General features: G+C 47.0%; 1 protein-coding gene across 5 annotated transcripts in view; it reads left to right on the top strand.

Moving 5' to 3' along the window:
* The first annotated feature begins 17,096 nt into the window (after positions 1–17,096).
* Positions 17,097–20,457, top strand: part of GAB1 (GRB2 associated binding protein 1) — a 101,494-nt gene continuing 98,133 nt past the window's right edge. For 3 of the 5 annotated variants that reach the window (XM_037396940.1, XM_037396965.1, XM_037396929.1), the window contains exon 1: positions 17,097–17,607. In XM_037396940.1, the coding sequence (XP_037252837.1) occupies positions 17,536–17,607 (72 nt within the window). In that variant the 5' untranslated portion in view covers positions 17,097–17,535. The remainder of the gene's footprint in view (positions 17,608–20,457) is intronic. The other 2 variants (XM_037396959.1, XM_037396949.1) reach the window with 1 other exon arrangement.

The following is a 20,457-nucleotide window of genomic DNA, read 5'->3' as shown; positions in this document are numbered from 1 at the left end:
ATCAGGAACACTTGCTAATTACTTTGCATTGTTGTACTAAGCAGGAATTTCTTTGTTAGAAGGGCCTGAAAGACTCCCCTACCAGTAAATAAGCTCTTCCAAAGCTTCTCCAGGCAGCAGTAGGAGAAGAAAGAAACTGGGAAGCCCAGAGATACTGGCTAGTCCATTTTGGGAAGAAACAAGACTACGTTATTTCTTCATCTCCAATACTGGCCTAAAATAAAAACTCAGGATAGAAAATTGCACTCCAAACACTCAATGATAAGGCTATTCAAGCTAGGTTTTCATTCAGCTCAAGGACCATGCCAGAAATTGTTATAGTGCTTGTCAAAAGAAATAGTCATGATCGTTTAGACAAAATAATTGCCTTTGACCTTTCCTTTCCTAGTGAATAGCCTTCTGAAGAAAGCAGACTTCCTAATGGTGGCAATTCTCCAAAATGGTATAGAAGTGCTTATTCATTAATGATGTGAAGTGATTATCATTGGAAAATTTGTATTAGGTTGGATTATTGCTATTTTAAGTCAATTCCAAAAAGCCCAATCCTGATTTCTTTCACATAAAAGAACCAGCGACTTGACTGAGAAAAAAAGAGCCAATTCATCTTAGCACAGAGCAATGCATCCATTTCATGGATACAGCACTTGGTGCTTTATCTGTGTTCGGGGCAGGTGCGCTGACAGGTATGTCCCATCGCTCTGGTCTCCCTGCCAGGGGACTGGTCGGAGCGTGGGACGAGGCTCCTGTGCAGCCCTGAGTGCACAACACAGCCTGGTCCTCACACAGATTTGGGATGAGATCAAGCTGCGCAACAGGAGCCAAATGGTGGAAACTGCTGCATGCACAGGCGACCTGTTAGCAAGGCAAATGCAATTACATAGTATTTTTTATTACATTATATATACACAATATATACATGCACATATACACAATTCTATAATAGTATATAATATTGCTGTCTGTTATTGAGGCTTCATCGGTTCCAGTGTTAAGACTGGTACAAATATCAAGAGAGGACACATCTGGCCAGCATAGCTTGGATCTTGATGTACTGTGTATTGCTAAACGTGGTGGGGCTAAAAGATGAAATACATGTAATTTGCACAGCAAGAACCAAATGCTACTTTAGTCCAGCGGGTGTTATTGCAGTTCACTTTATTCCTGTGCCTAGAAGCCTTGTCACATCCCTAACTAGGGCATCACTGAGCTGCCTGCAGTTCAAATGACGATAATCGCAGTGGTCTAAATAGTGAGTCTGGATAGCGAGTCCAAATTGACTCAGCGCCACTGCATCAGTGTAACACAAGGTAAAATTCTGCCTGCAAGTGGAGTTAGCTCCTTCAGTGGAAGCTTGGTCAGGTGGCTGTTCCTAGCCCTGCTCCTTCTGCATTGCAAGCGGAAAGAGTAGCTAGAGCTGACGGAAGGTGCAACCGAATCCTCCTTTTGCCCTAGAAATCTCGGCCACTGGATGTTCCCAGGTTTCCAGCATGTTTTGTTCACTCCAGAGCTGTCTAATTCCTCAAAAAAAAAGGTTTCTCCTCTGGCATTTTCCCCAAATTTGCGCCTTCGCTTGTGAGGCTCTCCACCAGCCAGGGTTTGCACTGTGTGTAAATGCATTGCCAGTGTGCGCACCGAAGGCTCTGCAATCAGTGGTTATACGGGTATTAATTTCTAAGCCTTCTGCTGGTGAAACTGTGTCTGATACAGTGTTAATTTTTTATATGGTGAGAGCTAGAGAGTGTTATCATCCACTCTGCCAATATGTAATTCATTCCTCCAAAAGCAAAGATATTCTTTCTTGGAAAGAAAAAGAAGAGTTGGTGCAACTTGAAGTTGGTACAAGCCTCAGTCCGTAAGCACTCTATAACATACTGTGGTAGAACGGCTTCTTACATGGCATGTGACACAGCTTACTGCTAGCTTTAGAGAAAGATTATAGCTAATGATATCATCTGGAGCAGCACTTCAGACTTGGCTTACTCTTTGGGAAGATTGGTGATGACAGTCTGTCATGATACTAAATCAAAAGCTGTTATGGTATCGTTACGGCTCATGGTACAGCTAGGATGCATGGGATCGGTGGGATTCAAAGGCCATGTGAGGGTCTGTCTGCCTTTGCTTCTTGTTCTCACTGGGTTTGATGGATCCATCCTGGGAATCTTCACCTTACGGTGAAAGCAGTGGCACAAACCCGCCCTAGAGCACCTCCAGCTCCCCACAGCCTCTGTGTTGCAGGCCAGCCTCTGCTTTCATCAACGTCCTCCCTAGGTCCTGTATGCCACAGTAGACCCCAGGGTGCAGGGTGTTCAGTGGGACAGAGGAAGGGGTCCTGACATTTGGGTGCAAAAGCAGAATGACCTCAATTCCCCCTGCCCGAGCAAGGAAGCTATGTTTTTACCACTGCCTTACTTCTGTACTGAAGGATCTATAAATGATAAAAAGCAATGCAGAGCAATGCATAAAGCTGCTACTGTCAGTACTGCCGTGCTGCAACAGTACTAGCATTTAAGTGTTTCAGGAGCGTTTGGTACCATGCACACTTAAAATTTCGATTACCCTATGGTATCTTCCCCATCATCGAGGAAATGTCATACAGGGGTATATACCTCCACCCCCACAAGTTGCATCAGCAGTGGCAGGTCTTGATGCCTGTAACAATCTGCCCACAAAAGCTTTGCAAACCTTTATTAATTGTTTCAGCGTATGAGAAAAACATAAATAAAGAGTATTGATTATTTCAGCCTTCTAAGCTCATTATATCTGCGGATACTGAAAATGCTTTTAAACCCAAGAGATCATGCAGGGCAAAGCTCCTTCTGTAATGCTCTGGAAGATTACAGGAATACAGTTATGGATATACTCACACATGTACCTTGCTGGTGTTCCATACCATTGCGATGACTTGTAAATCAAAGTGATATTCACTTTAGTGGATCTCTTAGAAAGCTGCTGACGTTCTAAATTGTGTCCTTTTGCCAAAGTTATGTTGCTGATTCCCATGCCATTCAGGCTTTCCTGCTGTGGGACGTCTGCCTTGGCTGGTGATGGTTTATGAAAACTACCAGCGTAAGAAGTCGCGCTGTAATTGTATCATATGTGTGCATAGCCCTGCACTCTGCAGAAAGGCATGCCAGACTACTTGGTGTTTATCAGTTCCCTGTCTATGGGTGAGCTAGGAGAGCTGCGCTTCTTATCTTACCAAGCCCATGTTTCTGGAGCTGAAGGTCACAAATTCCAAAAAGCTAGATCACGACGTGGTGCGAGCCTGTGTTTGTGTCTGTGGCCTGTTACCAATGGCATCTCCTGTTTAAACTGAATTCCTGTCAGCATATGTATACTGCCTTGAAGTGAAAAACATTCTCACTTCACATAGAAAAGATATACGCAGTGACCGAAGCATTAAATGGTAACTCACTGCTTCCCAGTTACTGCACTTTCCACCTTTTCCGTGCCGGTTACGTCGCAGCAAGCGAGAAAGGTCCATTTAACAACTGTCATATACGACATTTATTACAGACTGCAGCTGTTGACAGTTATGCAACTGGGATGAAATGCATCCCCATAAAAAGCACTAGGATGAGGCCTGTGCCACCACACAGTCTGTCTAAATCCTCAAAATAGACTCAGGTACACCACGCAACAGCTAGGAGTCCAAGTGGATGACTGCGAGCCAAGGCGTTTTAACCGTGTTCTGTAATTTTTTTTAATGTATGATCCATCTACCCCAAGCAATTTCACTTCCCCATCTCTGGTGCTGTCTAGGCACTTTGACTAGGAAACAGCAAACACAGCATGTTTCTCGTTTTGCTCTTTTCCCTCAGAGAAGCTCAGGAAAGTGCACTTTTTAAATGCTGAGTTACAGCTTCTTGAGACCAAATATGAACTGTGCACCATGATAGGGTCTCTTATTTACATTTACATGTTCTTTTTATGCAGCTGTGAAGAATGTCATGCACTTTCCTCCCTCAGTTTAGTACAGTGCAAAATTACTTTAGTTCCCACTAGCTTCAGCAACTTGCAGGGCATTTCTTTTTTTATGCTGAGATTTTGGCAGGGGCTTTGCAGAAACAGCAGTGCAGCTGCATGGTCATGTAAGAGCAGATTTATAGTTGCACACAAACTTTTTCCTGTTTTTACTTCCACAGTGTGTTCAGTGGAATAAATATGTGTATGAAAGCACACCTCTTTTGGTTGGTTTTGCAAATATGAAGCTGGCAGAAGATGGCATCTGCCGCTGGTAGAACCAGGCCCATGTGCACGCTGCTTGTTGCACATGTTCAGTGCCCCGGTCCTGCAAGGCACAGCGTGCTTCCCCAAAGCAGCTCACCTTATGCTCACTGAAGTCTGCCTACGTGAGAAGAGTGATGGAGCAGTGTGTATCTATGTGCTAGAGGAAAAGTTTTGTTAGGTTTGGAAAGGTCAAATACGAGATTCAACATCTTTAAAGTCAGCAAAGCCAGCCTATAGCACTAGGTCTTATTTTTACATGTTGGCTGAGGTTTTTCCCCAAACACTGCTATTCTAAGCATTTCAAAATCAGTGGCCACGTTATTGATTATTGTTTGCGTGCCTGTAGCAACCAGGACCAACTCTCTGCTGAGCTGGACAAACACAGGCAGTGTGAGGCAGGCACGGGAAAACTTGGCAGTTGCTTATGGCAAGAGGCTGGTCTGGATGCAGAACAGACATGGTTTTACAGCGTATTTTCTTTCTACCACATCCCTGTAACACCATAATGAGCACTGCTGTCGTATTCAGTTCCTGCGGTGGAGCTAGAAAGGGGCTGAAGCAGAAGAGCCTCTGACGTGGTCCGCAGTCCTGCATCTGCCAGGAGGCGTAGTGAGTGTGAGCCCCCAGGTTTCTGCCCCATGGCTCTTTATCCTTATGCCCCTGACGTCCCCCTGGGAGGAATGAAACTGGCTTTAACGCCTGGGAAATCTTGGAGTTAGATCTCAACAGAGGAAGACACTCCCTGCCTCAAAAAAAGTATAATCTAGGACAAAAAAATGCCAGGGCAATACAGGCACTGCACTCACCTTCAGCTTACAGCTCTATTTATTTTTCCCCATCCTTACTTTTCATTTTTGGCTTTTACCTTTGTTTGACTAATAACATCATCCACTTGTCCTCCTCCTTATTTGCATGCAATATGGTTTTGCAAATGGTGTATCTAGATTGCTACAGTATAAAATTAAAGCAAAATTGCTGTTGCCCATTAATATCGATAGACTCTTAAAGCAGTTGCTTTCATGCTTTCATGCTCTGTTTTTATTAGATTTTGAAGTCACTGTGTTCTTATTAAGATTACAGGATGTTGCAACTAATGGAAATAAGCCATTGCAACAACTTTGACATTACTAGCAGGAACAGCTCACATTTCAGAAACCTGTTTTATGGGAGCCTGTAATTCTACATTCATAAGAAAATACGAACTATACATAGTTTGTACATTTTTCAATTTTCAGCCAGAAAATTTTAGCATAGAATCTAGATCATTTTCAAAGGGAAGAATGTGCTATTTTGAACCAAGACACTGTGTTACACTGAAAGACATTAACTGTATACCCAGAACAGAATAACCTCCTCTTGCAAGCGAACAAAACCGAACAAAATGTGGTGGTGCAAATTTTGCCCTTTTGCAGGACAAAGCCCAATTCCTCCACACAGATGGAGATGTGTAATCCCTGACAGACCCAGAAGTGATCAAGGTCATTACATACAGCTGGGTTGTGCTACTTCTCCTCACCTTATCAGGTGAAGTGATTTCAAGTAACTTTTAACCTTTAGTTAGGTCATAGATAGGTCTTTATCAAGCCTGCACATGCATGTAACCAATTAGACTTTATTATCACTATTGCTCTATCTGGCTTTGCTCAATTAGGTGTGTTGAGTACTTCTCAAATGGGATTAAGCACCTCATTTTTTACTGCCATAAACTCACGAACAGCTGGGCCAGGAAGAGAAAAAAGGTACCACTGCATGTGACAAGATGCCTTCACCCCGCAGGACACCAGGAAGGGACGCTGCGAGTGTTGAGGAAGGCACACCAAAGCTGCTCGTTTCCTGGAAGGGTCTTGGTACTGTGCAGCAAAAGTTGTGGGCTCGCTGCCAAAAACGAAGGAAAAAAAAACAAGGAGAATTTTTGTGTTCTCTTGAAGTCTGTAGCTGTCCAAAAGTTGGAAAACTTGGGGGATTATTTTGTGTTACCGGTTCCCTCCCTCTACCCAAGCTGTCTGCAGAAAGCAGCCTCTGACTTTTCACCTCTTTGATCACAACACTTGATTATTTCTAATTTGCTGTCTGTGGGAGGCCAAGGATTAGCACAGAATTTAGTGTTGCAAACTCAGATCTTCCTGCTATGTGACTGCGGTATGACGTACTTGACGACTGCGGCATTACATACACGGAGCAACAGCCCCGTTCTTCTCACGGGAAGGCTCACTGGGACAAGAGGATGGTGCTAGAGGGGTCATCGCCCTCCATCTTTTGCACGCCTGACGCCAACCCTGCGATGTGCCCAGCCCCTCCGCCCTCCCGCTGTCCTCCCACAGCTCACAACACCCCTCTCTCACAGCAAAGGAGGGAAACCTCTCTCCTCCTCTCCGGAGGGGAGCGAGCTGAGGTGCCGCACTCATTTCGCACCCCGGGCAAGGCACGGGCTCTTGACGGGGTCGTGAGCACCCTGTCACACGCCCTCTCCACTTGCTGCTGGAATCGTGTGGCTGGTCAAGTACGTGAGCAACAGTTTCACTTCTTACCGTGCTGGGTGACCTGGACTTTGTGGACGAGGTGACAGCCTGACCAGCGAACTGGGGTTTCCTTTCCCTTGGCCTCTGCTTTGGGTTTCAGTCCCGTCAATGAGATGGGAAAAGGTCTTTGCCAGGGGAGAGGGACAGAGCCCCCTTCGCACCCACAGCAATGTTTCCCAGCCTCCTGAAGCGTCCCGCTGAGCCTTCCCAGCCACCCATCCCTGTTCTGGGCGCGCAGTCTGCCTCTCCTGCTGAACTGGAGGCTGCTGCCGCTGCCGAGGATGGAGGCAGCCTAAGTCATTTTTGTCCTTATCCGTGGAAAGGCAAAACTGCAGTTTGTCCACATTACTGCAAAGTCTTGTGCTGCCTCCATATAGAAAATCTACACATTAGAAATATTAAGAAGGAAATTAGAAAATTAACACGTCAGGAATAATAAGCAGCAAACATAACAGTGAGTTTTCTTCAGTAATGCACTTTCTGAAGAAAAAAAAGTCAGCGCTTCGCCAAGCCAGCACTGTCTGTGAAGCTACCCACTGGGCAGAGTGTGACACTGGTCTTAAATCTTTAAAAAAGATATAAGAAATCTTTTTTTTAAGAAAAAAAAAGTTCAGTACAACATACTGCATATGGGGTTGTGGGTGAGCCATCGTCCTTTATGGGTAAGATTCTCCCTTTCTGAGGAGTTGAAAAGAGTTATTTCCTCCTTCCCTCCTCCTGCCTAAAGCGTCGAGCAGTGGCACATTGGAGGAAACTGGAGAAGTAACTCAGTGATGTCTGGCCACCTTAGCTGTTTATTTCCTGGCAGTCTCTGCTAGCGGTGCAGAACCTGGCACGGGAAGGGTTGACTTGCTGAGGGTCTGGCTGAAACACTGGCTAGCGACAGACCAGTCCTGAGCTGCTGGTTTGCACCGTTTCGACCAGGTCTTCCTCCGTCTTCCCACATTCTGAGTTAACCACAGTTTACCCCATGTTGACCTGTTTGCATCCTTCTTGTTGCTTTCCATGAGGATTTTGTTTGGATCACTGACTTCTTCCACATATAAAGGAAACGCTGCTGACACATCCAGCTTCCAGAGGAACAGGGATACCCAGAGGAAGCTTTCAAGCAATCCAAAAACACTGGGAAGAAGAAGAAGAAGTAGCAGCATTAAAAAAATTACCATTAACATTTTTAAAGAGAATTCTGGTAGGTGCTATCCTTTAAAAAAACACTTTTAATCGCTACTTCACACAATCATGATTTCAATTGCTTTTTTAACACCCAAACTCCAGAAGTTTTCTTTTTTTCCTCAGGAAAAAAACCACTGGAGGAACACTTTGTGAAATATTCGGTGCATGTGATGAAAGACCTCAGTGACACCTGAGGCCTACAGCGAGGTCCCTGGGATGAACCCCAGCCGAGCGCCTTTTTCCTACAGTGTTTGTGTGATGGAAGCTGAACGGCAGGAACGCCTGTGCCTCGTGCCTGCCTGCAACAGCTACCGTTCTGGAACAGATTTCAGCACGCAGCAAATGAAGTGACCGATTCAAGATTATGCCATAATAGCGATGTCGTAAAAATATATTAAAGTAATTTTTTCGTTCCTGAAACACCAAATCCTTTACTAAAGGCTTACATCTCAAAACGCACAAAGAGCTATCTGTCTGTGACAGCCCACAGGAAATACGGACAGCTTACAGATGAGCACAAGACTTACACTCTGGAAAAAATGGTGACATTAAATCCTTTAAAACATGATGTAATAGTCTCCAGTAGAGGTAGACAGATCAATTAGCAGAAAATATTTATTTGGGGGTCAAATGTAGCTCTTTTGCCTGATTGTAAGTTTCCTGTGAACAGTTTAATTTGTGTTTCTTGCAGACTGTGGCTTGCTAGTGAACTGTTCATGGTGACTATTCACATATCAGTATTGGTGTTGTGTGTCTGATCAAGTAACAGTTTTATTTCTTACCACCGTGGATGACCTGGCCGACAAGGTGATGGCCTAATCGGTGAACTGGGATATCGTTACCATCAAGGAGACAGTAGCAGTGGAAGGATAGAGATTGGAGAGAATATATGGTGATTTTTAGGAAACTTAAAAGTTTGCTTTTAGATACAAGTAGAACATTCTATTCTCTTCACCTCTAATTTAGAAATAATTTTCCCCATCCTTTGATTTATCTTTTTTAAATTAAAATATTTGTTTGTGCCTGGAAGAAGCAAAGGGAGTGTGGCATTTCTGTAGCATGGCTGAGGAGCTGCAGAAGGGACAAAGCCTCTTGACACTCCAGCTCCACTGAAAAATGCCAAAGAGGCATCATTTTGTGGCAAGGAGAAAAAGGAAGGAGTTTTTGCCTTAGTGACTTTTATTGAGCTATTCAGATTTCATCTGAATTTTGCAGTGTTGGCAAGAATGAGTCCACACCTGTCTCAAAACTTGTCTCTCTGTTATCCCTCAGATTCGACTCCTTGTGTATTACCGACAGCTCTGACTGTCCTCCAGAAGTACTGCAAGTAATGCGAGAGAAAAGCAACAGTCCTCCTAAATTGTGAACCTGATCACTGATGCTACTTGCAAAATTACATGTAATTGTCCCTTCCTCCCCTTTTTTATGGACTTGGCCTGAGACACCCTGAAAAAGCAGCCATGACTCCTCTGTCCTCCCACTGTCCTGTTTCTCTTAACCTGTGTCTGCGTTGTCATGGGTGCCGTGTGACCTCAGGGCCAGGCATTTTGCTTCCCCTGACAGTAACACCATGCATTCTCTAACCTGCTGGCTCCAATGTGATTTTTTATTTCTGGTTTGGGGAGTACAGAAACATTTGGAAGATGTAACTGAAGCTCAGGCAATATGGTATGTTCCACTCGCTTAGGTGAGACAGTCTGCTTTGCTCCACTACGGTGCACTCCTGACAAGATAATAATTCTTGCCAGAAAAGATGAGGTTGAGCCTGAAAGAATTCAGATCTATGAAAAAGATTGTTCTGGTGGAGCCAGAGCCGAGTGTGAAAACTCTTAAAATAAAACAAAATAAAATAATTAAAATCTTGCAAAGAAAAAAAAAATATCCCTTTTTCCCTGTTTGGAAGGGCAGAAAAGTACACCTTCTTTCGTATTTGGGGGATTTAAAATGCTATAGTGATCTCAGATATTATGGTAGAGATTGATAAAATAATAGTAGAAACACATTTATGTCTCCTTAGCTTCAGGCTCTGGAAGTCTCAAGCCAACGCACTACAGGTTTTAGAAATAACTACAGAAAGACTACGTCCCTCTTGTGTGCTCGGCCTGGATGAGTGCAAAGTGTTTGGCTCTCAGATCTTTTAATCCAATTTGTAAATTCATTAGAGCTCCTATCCCTGCTAGCAATATAGGCTGAGGATTTTCAAAATTCTCAAAAACACTCAACTGAAATAAATAAATGAGATCCCCACTCAGGAACGGCACTCACATCCAAGAACATGGTTGCTTTCCTGACATGCTAAGGTTCCATCTTACCTAACTTCACATGCCACACGCACAGCTGTCTACTACTGAGCTAGTTGTCTAGACTTTTTTTTAAAGTCAATGAAGATAAACAAGCACTTCAAGAAGACAGTTCACCCAATCAGTTCAGACATCTGCCTTTGGGAGAAATTAAATGTGTCTTAGTTGCCTGTATCTCTCGCCACTGACTATTAAGAAGGTGCGGATGAGTAGTGCATGTGCAAACCACACCACCGTAGGTGACCGCAGTGAGATGGATCCCAGCCTGGATGATGTGCAGTGCTAGCTGGCTTAACAAAGTAGGAGCCCCCCTTGGCTGAGGCTGAAGGCAAGTGTCAGGACTATCCCTGGAACTGCCCTTACTCCAGCAGAAAGTATTGGTGTTGTGAAAGGCTTGCATTCCTTATTCTTCCAGTAAGATAAAAGATAAGTAAATGTAGCTGTCAGAAAAGCATGAGGGCTAGGCGTTTCTGACGGAGGCGTCCTGAAGAGAAGACAATTTGTAGTGGTGCCAATTTCTCTGCAAAGTGCCATGTCCTAAACAATGTGGGTTTGGGCCCTAATGTGTCATCCTGTAGTCCGAAAGCATGTTAGAAAGGCACCGTCTTGCTGTCATCTCTGTCTTGTGATGGTGGGTTCTTTTTTTGCAATGTTTCTGCATTCATTAGACGGACCTCTCCTCAAAAGCAACTTTTTTTTTTTTTTGTACTGCCTAATTTCCCTGCTTCTAACTGTATGTTCCCACTGGGTATCAAAAATATTCCAAGACATGTGGTGACTTTAATTTTTTGTATAAATTATTTTAATAATTTAAATTTGGGAGCACTGCAGCATAGTTCTTGGATTAATCTGTTAGGGGGACAGGAGCTTCAGCTAAACACATCTTAATCCTGCCTCGCATCCAGACTTTTTTCCTTTTTTCTTCAGATACTTGTAGGTAAACTTTTGATTTCCCTACTTTATTTTCAAATGCCAGTTGCAATGGATTGCTTAAGCAATGCAGATTCAAACACAGAAGAGTAAGAAAAAAGCAGAAAATCTAGTTAACATAACTTATTATTATACTCACATTGTAAGGTAAATTATTGAAATTGCTGTATTGTATGAAAAAGTTCTCTAACCAAAATATTCCCTGGCATGAGCTTGCTATTCTATACTGTAACAGAAACCACCAGCCTGCAATGTCCTCGTATTTGCTGCCTCTTAGCCTTTCCTTGCTCCTTGGTATTCTACACTGCAATAAATTTATCTTTTGGGACATCTTTAATACACCTTCCACTTTGCTTTTTTGGAGGACAAACCATGCTCACCCAAACAGCTTGGGTGGTGCTTTCTTGACTATGCATAGTCTTGTAGTATTGGTCTCTTATATGACCATGCATTAATTTTTTTTCCTGAAAACATGATTTTCTCTAGAGTAATTCTTATTTCTATTACAAGACCAAACCGATCGTGCCTGAGCTATTAAGTTTCCACTGTGCTGAACTTGTAAAATGCTTCCTATGATAGAAAAAGTCCACACATTTTCAGTACACAAGGGTAGGTACAAAGGTATTGTCCTTACGGAGGGAAAAATCTTGCTGATTAATTTTTGAACAGCACAGACCTGACGAGGTTTCTGCATGGCTGGCCAGCCAGCCAGCCTGCTCCTTCTTCCTTGCTGAGTCTAGAAAGAGAAGGGAAATTCCCTTGCATGAAGTCAGGTAGTCAACTGATCCCCTGGCAAAAAACCACAGAGGACAAACATTTACCAGTGAATTTCCATTCCAGAGGTGGGACAGAGAGTTTTCTACAAAAATCACAAAGAAAAGCTCAATGTATTACACCAATGCAGAACTGAAAACTGGTCCTTTTTTTTGTAAGGGTTCTGTAGTATATGCTTGCCTTTATTTGTCTACATCGATATTAAAAGGAATAATAGAGAAGTGACAAGAGGTAGCTTAACAACCAGTAAACAACCCTGAGGCGTGTGGACCTACAGTCATCCCATTTAATTATGTCTGGTTTGTATTACCTTCCTCAGTCTCTTTGCCAAATAATCTAAATAACTACAGTCTGAAAGAAACAGTAGATAACATCATCCATGAACTGACCAAATTAACTCTGGAGATTAAATTTACCTGGGAATAATTTTGAAATCAAGAGGGAAATATCTGAGATGAAAACAAATGTCTAAATGGAGGGTTTTTCAAGCTTTAAAGTATCTGTCCTTTTGCACTGATTCCTTGTGGCATAAATACCTAAAGATGTTTTGGGATATAGTTTGATATGCAAAATTATGAAATTAATTTTTTATTGGAGTGCTAAGTCTCTTGTCCCATAATGAAGGACAAATTTTGTTTTCAAGTGTAAGCAAAGAGCATAGAATAGTTTAGGGATCACTATCAGGAACTACAACTGGCTGTGTCTGCAACGTTAAACTACAGAGGAATGCACACGTTTTCATACTGGAAGTATAAAACAAAGTTGGGAGCTGTAGCGAGCACCGTCTTATTATGTGAGTCCAGGATTTCTAAGCTATTTGCATGAGAAATTAGCATCATTTGTATTTTTAAAAACAAACCCATATGAATCTAATCTCCTCTTCTATCAGCTCCTGTTCCCTTTGTCGAGGTGGCTTGGCAAACAAACCAGAGGCAAATGGATTTCCACATGACCTACTTTATCTGGTGAGATATATAAACAGTCTCCTCCAAAATTTTGGAGAACCCATTTAGAACACTCTGGAACACACCTGCAAAAGAACAGAAAGTCAATGGAGGAATTAAGGTGTCTTGCACGTGCTGGTGGAAGGGAGGTAGTAGCTGAGACCAACCAACCGTCACAGGAGCCTGAACTCCGGCGCAGAAAGCTGGAAGGTGGCACAAGGACCGTGACCGTGCCTGTAGTCGTCACATATCAGGGCATGGCGTCACCTCGCTGGTCAAAGTGCATTTTAGGCAGTGTTTTGTGTACTGGATAGCCGGTCACGGTATCCGATCACAAAACTGGTACTGCTCTGAATGGCAATGGCTGTGCGGGATTTGGAAATAGCAACACGTGCAGTGGTGCGGTAGCTGGGTCTGCAGGGTTTTGGTGCTGCGGGCAACGAGGGGGGATCCCTTCTGAGCTCCCTGCTCTAGCCGCTCCGCTGGGCACATCCTCGTCTTGGCCCCCGGCAGCTGTCAATGGCAAGCTCCTTTTCAAAAATGAGGGGGGGCACACGACCCCCTCAGTAACTCAACCCACTGCAAAAGAGCTGAGAGTCTTTGATTGTTTTCTTGCTGCTAGTAAAGAAACAAAGAGGGTCTGAATCAAGAGAACCTGGTTTGAAAAATAAGGTGTCAATTCCTCACGGACAGGGACTGTTTGCAAAGCGAATGCGCAAGGTTGATCCCAGCGGGCACAAAGAGACCTCTGCAGCTTTTCAGGCCACCACTGATACACTGGCAAGGCAAAGGAAATCCTCTTTCCTCCAGGACTGGCCTTGTACACAAACACAAAAGACCTCCATAGTGCAATTAATCGAGCTCAAAGGACCTTTATCCTCCGGGCTTCCTGAGTAACAGCATGCTTGTACAGAAATAACCTGTCGGGACAAAGTGAGGGGAGAGGGTGGCCATGTCCTGATGCGGGGTTACAGCAATCCCGCAAGCAGTGACTACCCCCTGGGGGGTGTTTGGCACTTCCAAGCACAAGCCACATTGCAGAATTTCAAAATGGAGCACGCTTAATGATGTTTAAAAACTTTCAGAACCAAACATTAGCAGGCGAGCTGGTTGAAACATTTGTTCTTGACAGGGGTCTTAGTGACTCTCCTCCTCATTTCAGGAAATGATGCCCTAGCCTCGTTTAGCTGAGTGTAAGGATTTTTCTACATGGAGATTTTATTTGTGCCCACTAACCTCTCTTCACAGATAGTTTCACAGCTGTAAATATGCAGTCATTAAGGGTCAGACCTAAATATCGCGCTGTTTATGCATTTCATGACCAGTGGAACTGTGAATGGGTAGCTCAGATGGTGGAGAACAGCAGGGGAGATCCACCGCCATGACTAGAAAGGGAGCAGCCCACCAGACATCAAATCTTAACCAGTCATCTGGAAATGTTTCTTGGCTGTATTATATTTTCTTTAATTCAGCAATCCAATAAATCATTTTTATGTCCAGTATTGGGGCTTGTGATTAGGCTCAACAACATCGTATGGTCTAACAGGCAGTTTTTATTTCTTTATATTTAGCACTATCCTTGACGTTAACTCCTTTCCCCTAACCTATGATTTATTGTTATGTGGCAGCGATGAAACCCACACACACAATTTGTCTCTGGATAGCTATTTCCTAGAAAATGAATTGAGAAATGAATATATGACAAGTATATGAAAATTAATGCTGGACTCCAGGCTAACACCGGTTTCAGCATGTTTTAAAATACAAATGTAATGTTTTGAAATTTGACCTCAGGGACAGTTCTGTGTCTTTGGACCAGATAGCTTGTTTGGTCATTGCCTCCAAAAAGTCTGCTTCAGCTAGAAGACGCTGGCTTTCTTAGGTTAGCGCTCAAGACAGGGGTTAATTAATGGGTTTTAAATGAACCATTGGATCATGCTACAGTGCCAATGGCATTTTCAGTAAGTTCACACTGATTCTACATGTTCTTGCTCTGACGATAGTGAGTTGTCTCCAGGTTTCTAAAGGAAAATGGAAAATACTGTGGTCTTATCTGACAGATGGATAATCTCAAATGTTGAGATTCTTAAACAACAGCATTAGTGGTTTAAACAGAAAAGCTCTACTGAAACCCAGCTTGAACTCTAAACCTAGCAGTACTATTTGAGCTCATGCTCAGCAACTGCACGCATCAAATCGCGTTTTCACTCTTTCCAGTAGCCCCACTGAGGGACCTTTGAGGATATCATGCAGAAACGTACATGGGGATGGTTTGGAGGCTTGGATTTGTGCACTTTTAATATTGACAAAGGCCAACATTAACCATTTATCTTTTCTCAAGTGTTTTTGGCAAAATATGTTCTTCTTTGATGATCCTTTAGTGCTTCACCTGTCATCATTATTGTGATTTATGGTGAAATTGATGCCCTGACTTCCATGTGTCTAGGCTTTCCCCTTTATTTTTCCTTTTTTTTCTGCAAGTGCCCCTGTTCAACCGCTACGGCTGCTGCTTGGTAACTCTTTAAATGCCACACACCTTGAGGAACGGCAGCATCGCAGTGCTCCCTTCAACGGCACACTAGGGGGACTATTTCGCTGCGGTGGAAGAGCAAGAGGGCTAACAACCACCACAGCGGTCCCATGCCAAAAGGCTGCAGTTAAATAATCTGTATATATGTATATGTGTGTGTGTGTATATATATATATATATATTTATATATATATATGGGGATCTTTTCTGGCAGAGTGGAAGAGACAGAAAGCACCAGCAGCAGAGATGCTGCATGACTTTGGTCTTTCCCTTTTAATTGAATAGTGTTTAGGGTGGCCCTGTCGCCGTTCTTGTTTTGTTTATTTTTGGGGGTATTTATCTATCTGTACGCGGACGGAGCAGCAAGCCCTGCCGCGGAGCTCAGCGCCCGGCCCTCAGCCAGGAGGGAACATGGGGGAAGGGGGGGGGGAGCAAAGGCACCGGCCCCGCGTCCAGCCCCGGGGAACGGCGGCGGGGGGGCCCCGGGAGGTGCAGCCGGTGGGGCCCGCTCGGTGTGTGCCCGCCGCCCGGCCCCGGGTGTGCGGCTGTTTGCCGGGGGCAGCCTGGCAGCACCACACTCCCTGCTGTCGCCAATGCCGCAGGTCGGTGAGCAGGCACAAGCAGTCGAAACTTTTTTTTTTTTTTGCGGGGGGGGGGGATCTGCAGCGTGGGGTGCACCCATGCGGGTGGGCGCTCGCTGTTGCAGGGAGGTCACCCTACCGAATCCACCCCGGCTGCCACAGGCCGGCCCCTCGCCGCGGCTCCGCGCCCAGGGCAGCAGCGCCGGCGCCCCCCGCCCCCCGCCCGCGGGCAGGGCCGCGGCCGCCCTGCGCCTCGCCGCGCTCACGCCCCAGCGCTGGAACTTCTTTTTTTTTTTTTTTTTTTTTTCCTAAGAGGAGTTTACTTTTGCCGAGTTGTTTTTAATGCAGCTCTTGTAGGTCTTTCCGGGTTGTTTTTTGGTGCCCCCCACTTCTACCGAAGGCTTGGCGGTGGGTTTCGAAGAATCACTATTTCAGCCGCGAATTTCATACTGGTCATTACCTCGGTCCCCCCGCCTCGCAGCCCTGCCGTCCTACGGCACCGAAGCGAAGCGAAGCGCCCCTCCCCCCCCCGCGCCCCTGGGGCGGCGGGCCGGGGTCCGTCCCTCGGCCCCTTCCCTTCCGCCCGCCGGCCCCGGCCCCGGCCCCGGCCCCCCCGCGCCGCCGCAGTGCCCGCCGGCCGCTGCCGCCCGCCGACTACAGCTCCCAGGATCCCTCCGCCAGGCGCCGCCCCCTCCCCTCTCCCTCCCGGCCCTTGTTGTTTGAAAAGGCTCCGGCGGAGTTTCGGGGGGACCCGCTGCCGCGCCGTGGCTGCTCCGCTCGGGCTGGCGCGGGGGCCGGCGCTGGGCCAGGCGAGGTGCCGCCGTTGGGCTGCTCCGCGGCGGCCGGCGCTCGGGGGAGAAGTGGGCTGGGGGCGCGGACACGACGCCGTGAATGCTGGGGTAAACCCCTCCCACGCTCGCCGGGAGGGAGAGGACCCGGCCCCAGCCCCGGGGCTAGACCCAGCTGCGGCCGCCCCCCGCCCCGCCGCTCCCCCCTGGAGGCGAAGGAGGCAGGAGCGCTGCCCGATCCCCTCCTCCCGGCGCAGGGGGAGGAGGAAGAAGGGGAAGGGGAAGGAGCGAGAGCCCGGGGGAGCCGCGGCGGCCGGCGCTGAGCTCGGCCCGGCGGCGGGGCGAGGGGAGGGGAAGCCCCCCGCGGCCCTTCCCCGGCGGGAGGGTCCCGGCGGCGCGGGGGGCGGTGCCACCGACGCGGGGCGGTGGCTGGATCCTGCCCTGGGACGCCGGAGCCGAAGTTGCGGCGGGGCGGCGGCCGCCCCTGTCGTCTCTCCCGATGTTCGTGTGACTCGGCGGCGGCGAGGAGGAGGACGGGGGGACCCTCTCGCCTCAGTCCCGCTCGCCGCTGCGCTCCGGCTGGTTGTTGTGCGTGAGAGACAGACACACACACACCGCTCCCCCGTCCCTCCCCTCGCCCCGCAGACCCGGGAGGCCGGAGCGGGCGCGGTGCTGCCGCCTCGTCTCGGGGCTCCCTCGGCCCGGCCCGGGCGCCGCTGTTGCCGGAGGAGGAGGAGGACTGCCCCGGCGGGCAGGCGGCCCAGCCATGAGCGGCGGGGAGGTGGTCTGCTCGGGCTGGCTCCGAAAGTCCCCACCGGAGAAGAAGTTGAAACGCTACGTGAGTGCCCTCTCCCACCCGCGCTCCCCTTCCCTTCCCCGCCTCTTCCCCCGGCGGGGCTCCCCGCTGCCGCCCGGCCCGGCCTCCCCGCGCGGTCCCTCCCGGCCGGGCCCCGCCGCGGACGAGCAGCTCCCCCCGGCCGCCTGCCTGCGTCGGCCGGGACCGCCGCCCGCTGCGTCCCGCGGGGCTTCCCCACCCTGTGTTTTCCTTGTTTCTCCCCCCTCCCTCCCCTTACAAAAGGGGCGCGGAGCGGTCAGACGCTTCTCCCCTGCTTTTATCGCCTTTCCGAGGTAGTCGGGAGAGGGAGGGGGGCGGAGTTTTTCCGTCTTCCCTTTGGATCCGGGCTCGGTATATATGTATTTTTAAACGTAAACACTTGCTGCCCCGGTGCTGCTCCCTGGTCGGAGGGGAGGGCGGGGGGGCGCCGCTCGGCTGGGTGCAGCGGGCCGAAAGCCGCTGCCGGCGGGAGAGCGGCGGGGGCCGCTGGCGCGGAGCCGGCGGGAGCCGGGGATGCCCCGGGAGCCCTCCCTGCGGGGGCCGGGGGGGCTTTGCCCTTGGGACCGGAGCCCTCGGCATCGGGGAAGAGGGGGGGGTGGCGGGGTGGAGGAGGGAGTTGTGAGGAAAAAGTGCCTCTTTTTCTGACTTGGGAGTTCAGCCTACTGTTGCTGAGAAGTAAATACGTTCAGCAGAGGCTGTAGCGGAGCTGACACTGAGCTCGCAGGAAAATGGAGCGCGTTTGCTGAGGGGGCAGATTCCGTAAGAGGGCAGCCGCGGTGCCGTGCGCGGCCGCGCTCCCGGGGCGCCCGGGGACGCTGTCAAGTCACGTAGGGGGAGTGGGTGATGCCAGGAGTCGTCCGTGCCGAGCCCTTTCCCGTTGGCACCCGGCTCGCTTCGCGGCATCTGGGTAATTGGTACAAAATGTTGGGCCTGCTTTCCCCCCCCCCCCCTTTTTTTTTTTTTACCCTTCGTTTAGCCAGTGAAGTGGTATTTAAATAGAAACGGCCTTTCCAGTTATCAATGTGTTTTGTTTGTCTGTTGGGTTTTTTTTAAGCAGCTACACCTTCAGATTCATCTTAGAATCTGAATGTGGATCTTAATGTGACCGTGTTATTTTCATCTGTTAGCAATTAACGACTGCTTCTTGAAGAACTGTTGCTGTTACGGATGACTTTTTTAAAAAAAAAATGCCAGGAAATTGGTGAAATGAGACACTTTTGAAATTAAAAAATAATATTTGGGATAGCCCATGCTCTGGTTCCCAATGGCAAAAATCCTGTTCGTGCAAAGGGCACAGGATCAGACTTGCAAAGAGAACGTCCTGATGGGTCATAGCAGGGCTGTGCTTCCCTGCCAAATTGGACACAGACTGTATTTTTGGCCAATCCTCCACGTGTATATGTATAGTCACAGGATGACGCTTTACCAATGTGTAGGAATTAAGAGCAGTATCAGTGTTTTTAAAGTTTAAATAAATTTCCTGCTCCAGTCTAAATCAAGTGTAGTTACGCTGTTACTGCACAGAGTTGTACGCAAGTTTTCCCTCCTAAATCGATACCATAAATCAGCCCCTAAATATGCTGCCCTTTCGGTATATTTATAGCTCCATTTCCATGTTGCGATAGTGTCAGAACCTGTGCGAGGAAAAACCTGACTACAGTGTTGGTCAAGTTGTTCCCTGTCCTAAAGAAGTAATTCCTTAATTTTCATTTCGAAGGGGCATCTGCTTGCTGAGGAGGCACGTATCGGAATGATAGTACAGCAAACTTATAGGAGGATGGCTTGGTTTAGCATCTTCATACACTGGAGGCCACAAGGTTGGAAGCCTAAATCTCGTGCACTTTCAGGCTGTTTTCTGCTTGTATAAAAGAAAGGCACAGTTTATAGGACATAAAAGTAAAATTCGTCCCGCTTGTCTGTAGTGCCTGATCAGTTGTAGGCTGAAGATTCACGTTGACTTCGAAGACCTAAAAGTGACTTTGACATCACGATTGCCATCTTCAAGCAAACGGAAAGCTGATGTACTTAAGATGATGACCTTTAACCGACTGCACTTATTGAAGTGTTGGCTTATGTCCTGTGTAATTTTATGCTGAGGTGAAGGCACAGAAGAGCTGTGTTTTTCAAAGCCATATTTTATACTGGTGATATTTCAAGAGGCTGCACTAGACAAAAAGATCGGAAAGTGATTTCAATAGGAAACTGCTTTTCTGCAACACATGCTTTTCACATATATATATATGGAAAATTGTAACTTCATGCTCTATTAGTTTTTGCATGCAAGTGTTGGGGCAGACCCAGGTTACCATCTGGGAAGGGAGATAAAAAGTCTGAAATTGCAGTTAAATATGGTTTCAGTTCTTAGGAAGGGTGAAAAGGAGCACTTTGAAGCTAGTACATAGACATATGTTTCACAGGGACTTAAATTTTTAGTTTGAAACAGTTGGACACGGTATTAAAGCTAGCTTACAGTCAGTTTGAGGCTAAAAAAAGAAAAAAAGCCAACAAACCCTGTCCTGCAGGTGGAAAAATCAGATTTCCTTGAATATATGCCTTATTGTCATCTATGTCTTTTTTCCCCCACTTTAAAAGGAGTTCTATTTTCATGTTTTGTTCGTGTGGTTTTGGTATGGAAGTAACTTTCTGGTAACCATTGGCACCTGTTGTTGGTTCCCTGCAGCTGGTATTCAGAACAGTTTGTTTGCTGGAATAGACCGGTCGTTTCCAGCAGCGGATCTCTGGGGAAAATACAAGTAACTTTTGATGTCAGCTGGAGGTCCAAGACTATTTAGTAGAGGAGAAGGGGAAGGGAGCTGGGGCTAAGTCCAGCACAGGTCTCTACAGCCTGTGCTG

The sequence above is a fragment of the Falco rusticolus genome, chromosome 1, assembly GCF_015220075.1.
Source record: "Falco rusticolus isolate bFalRus1 chromosome 1, bFalRus1.pri, whole genome shotgun sequence".
Classification (NCBI taxonomy): Eukaryota; Metazoa; Chordata; class Aves; order Falconiformes; family Falconidae; genus Falco; species Falco rusticolus.
The sequence above is the reverse complement of the archived record's forward strand: the minus strand, read 5'-3'. Positions and strand labels throughout refer to the sequence as shown.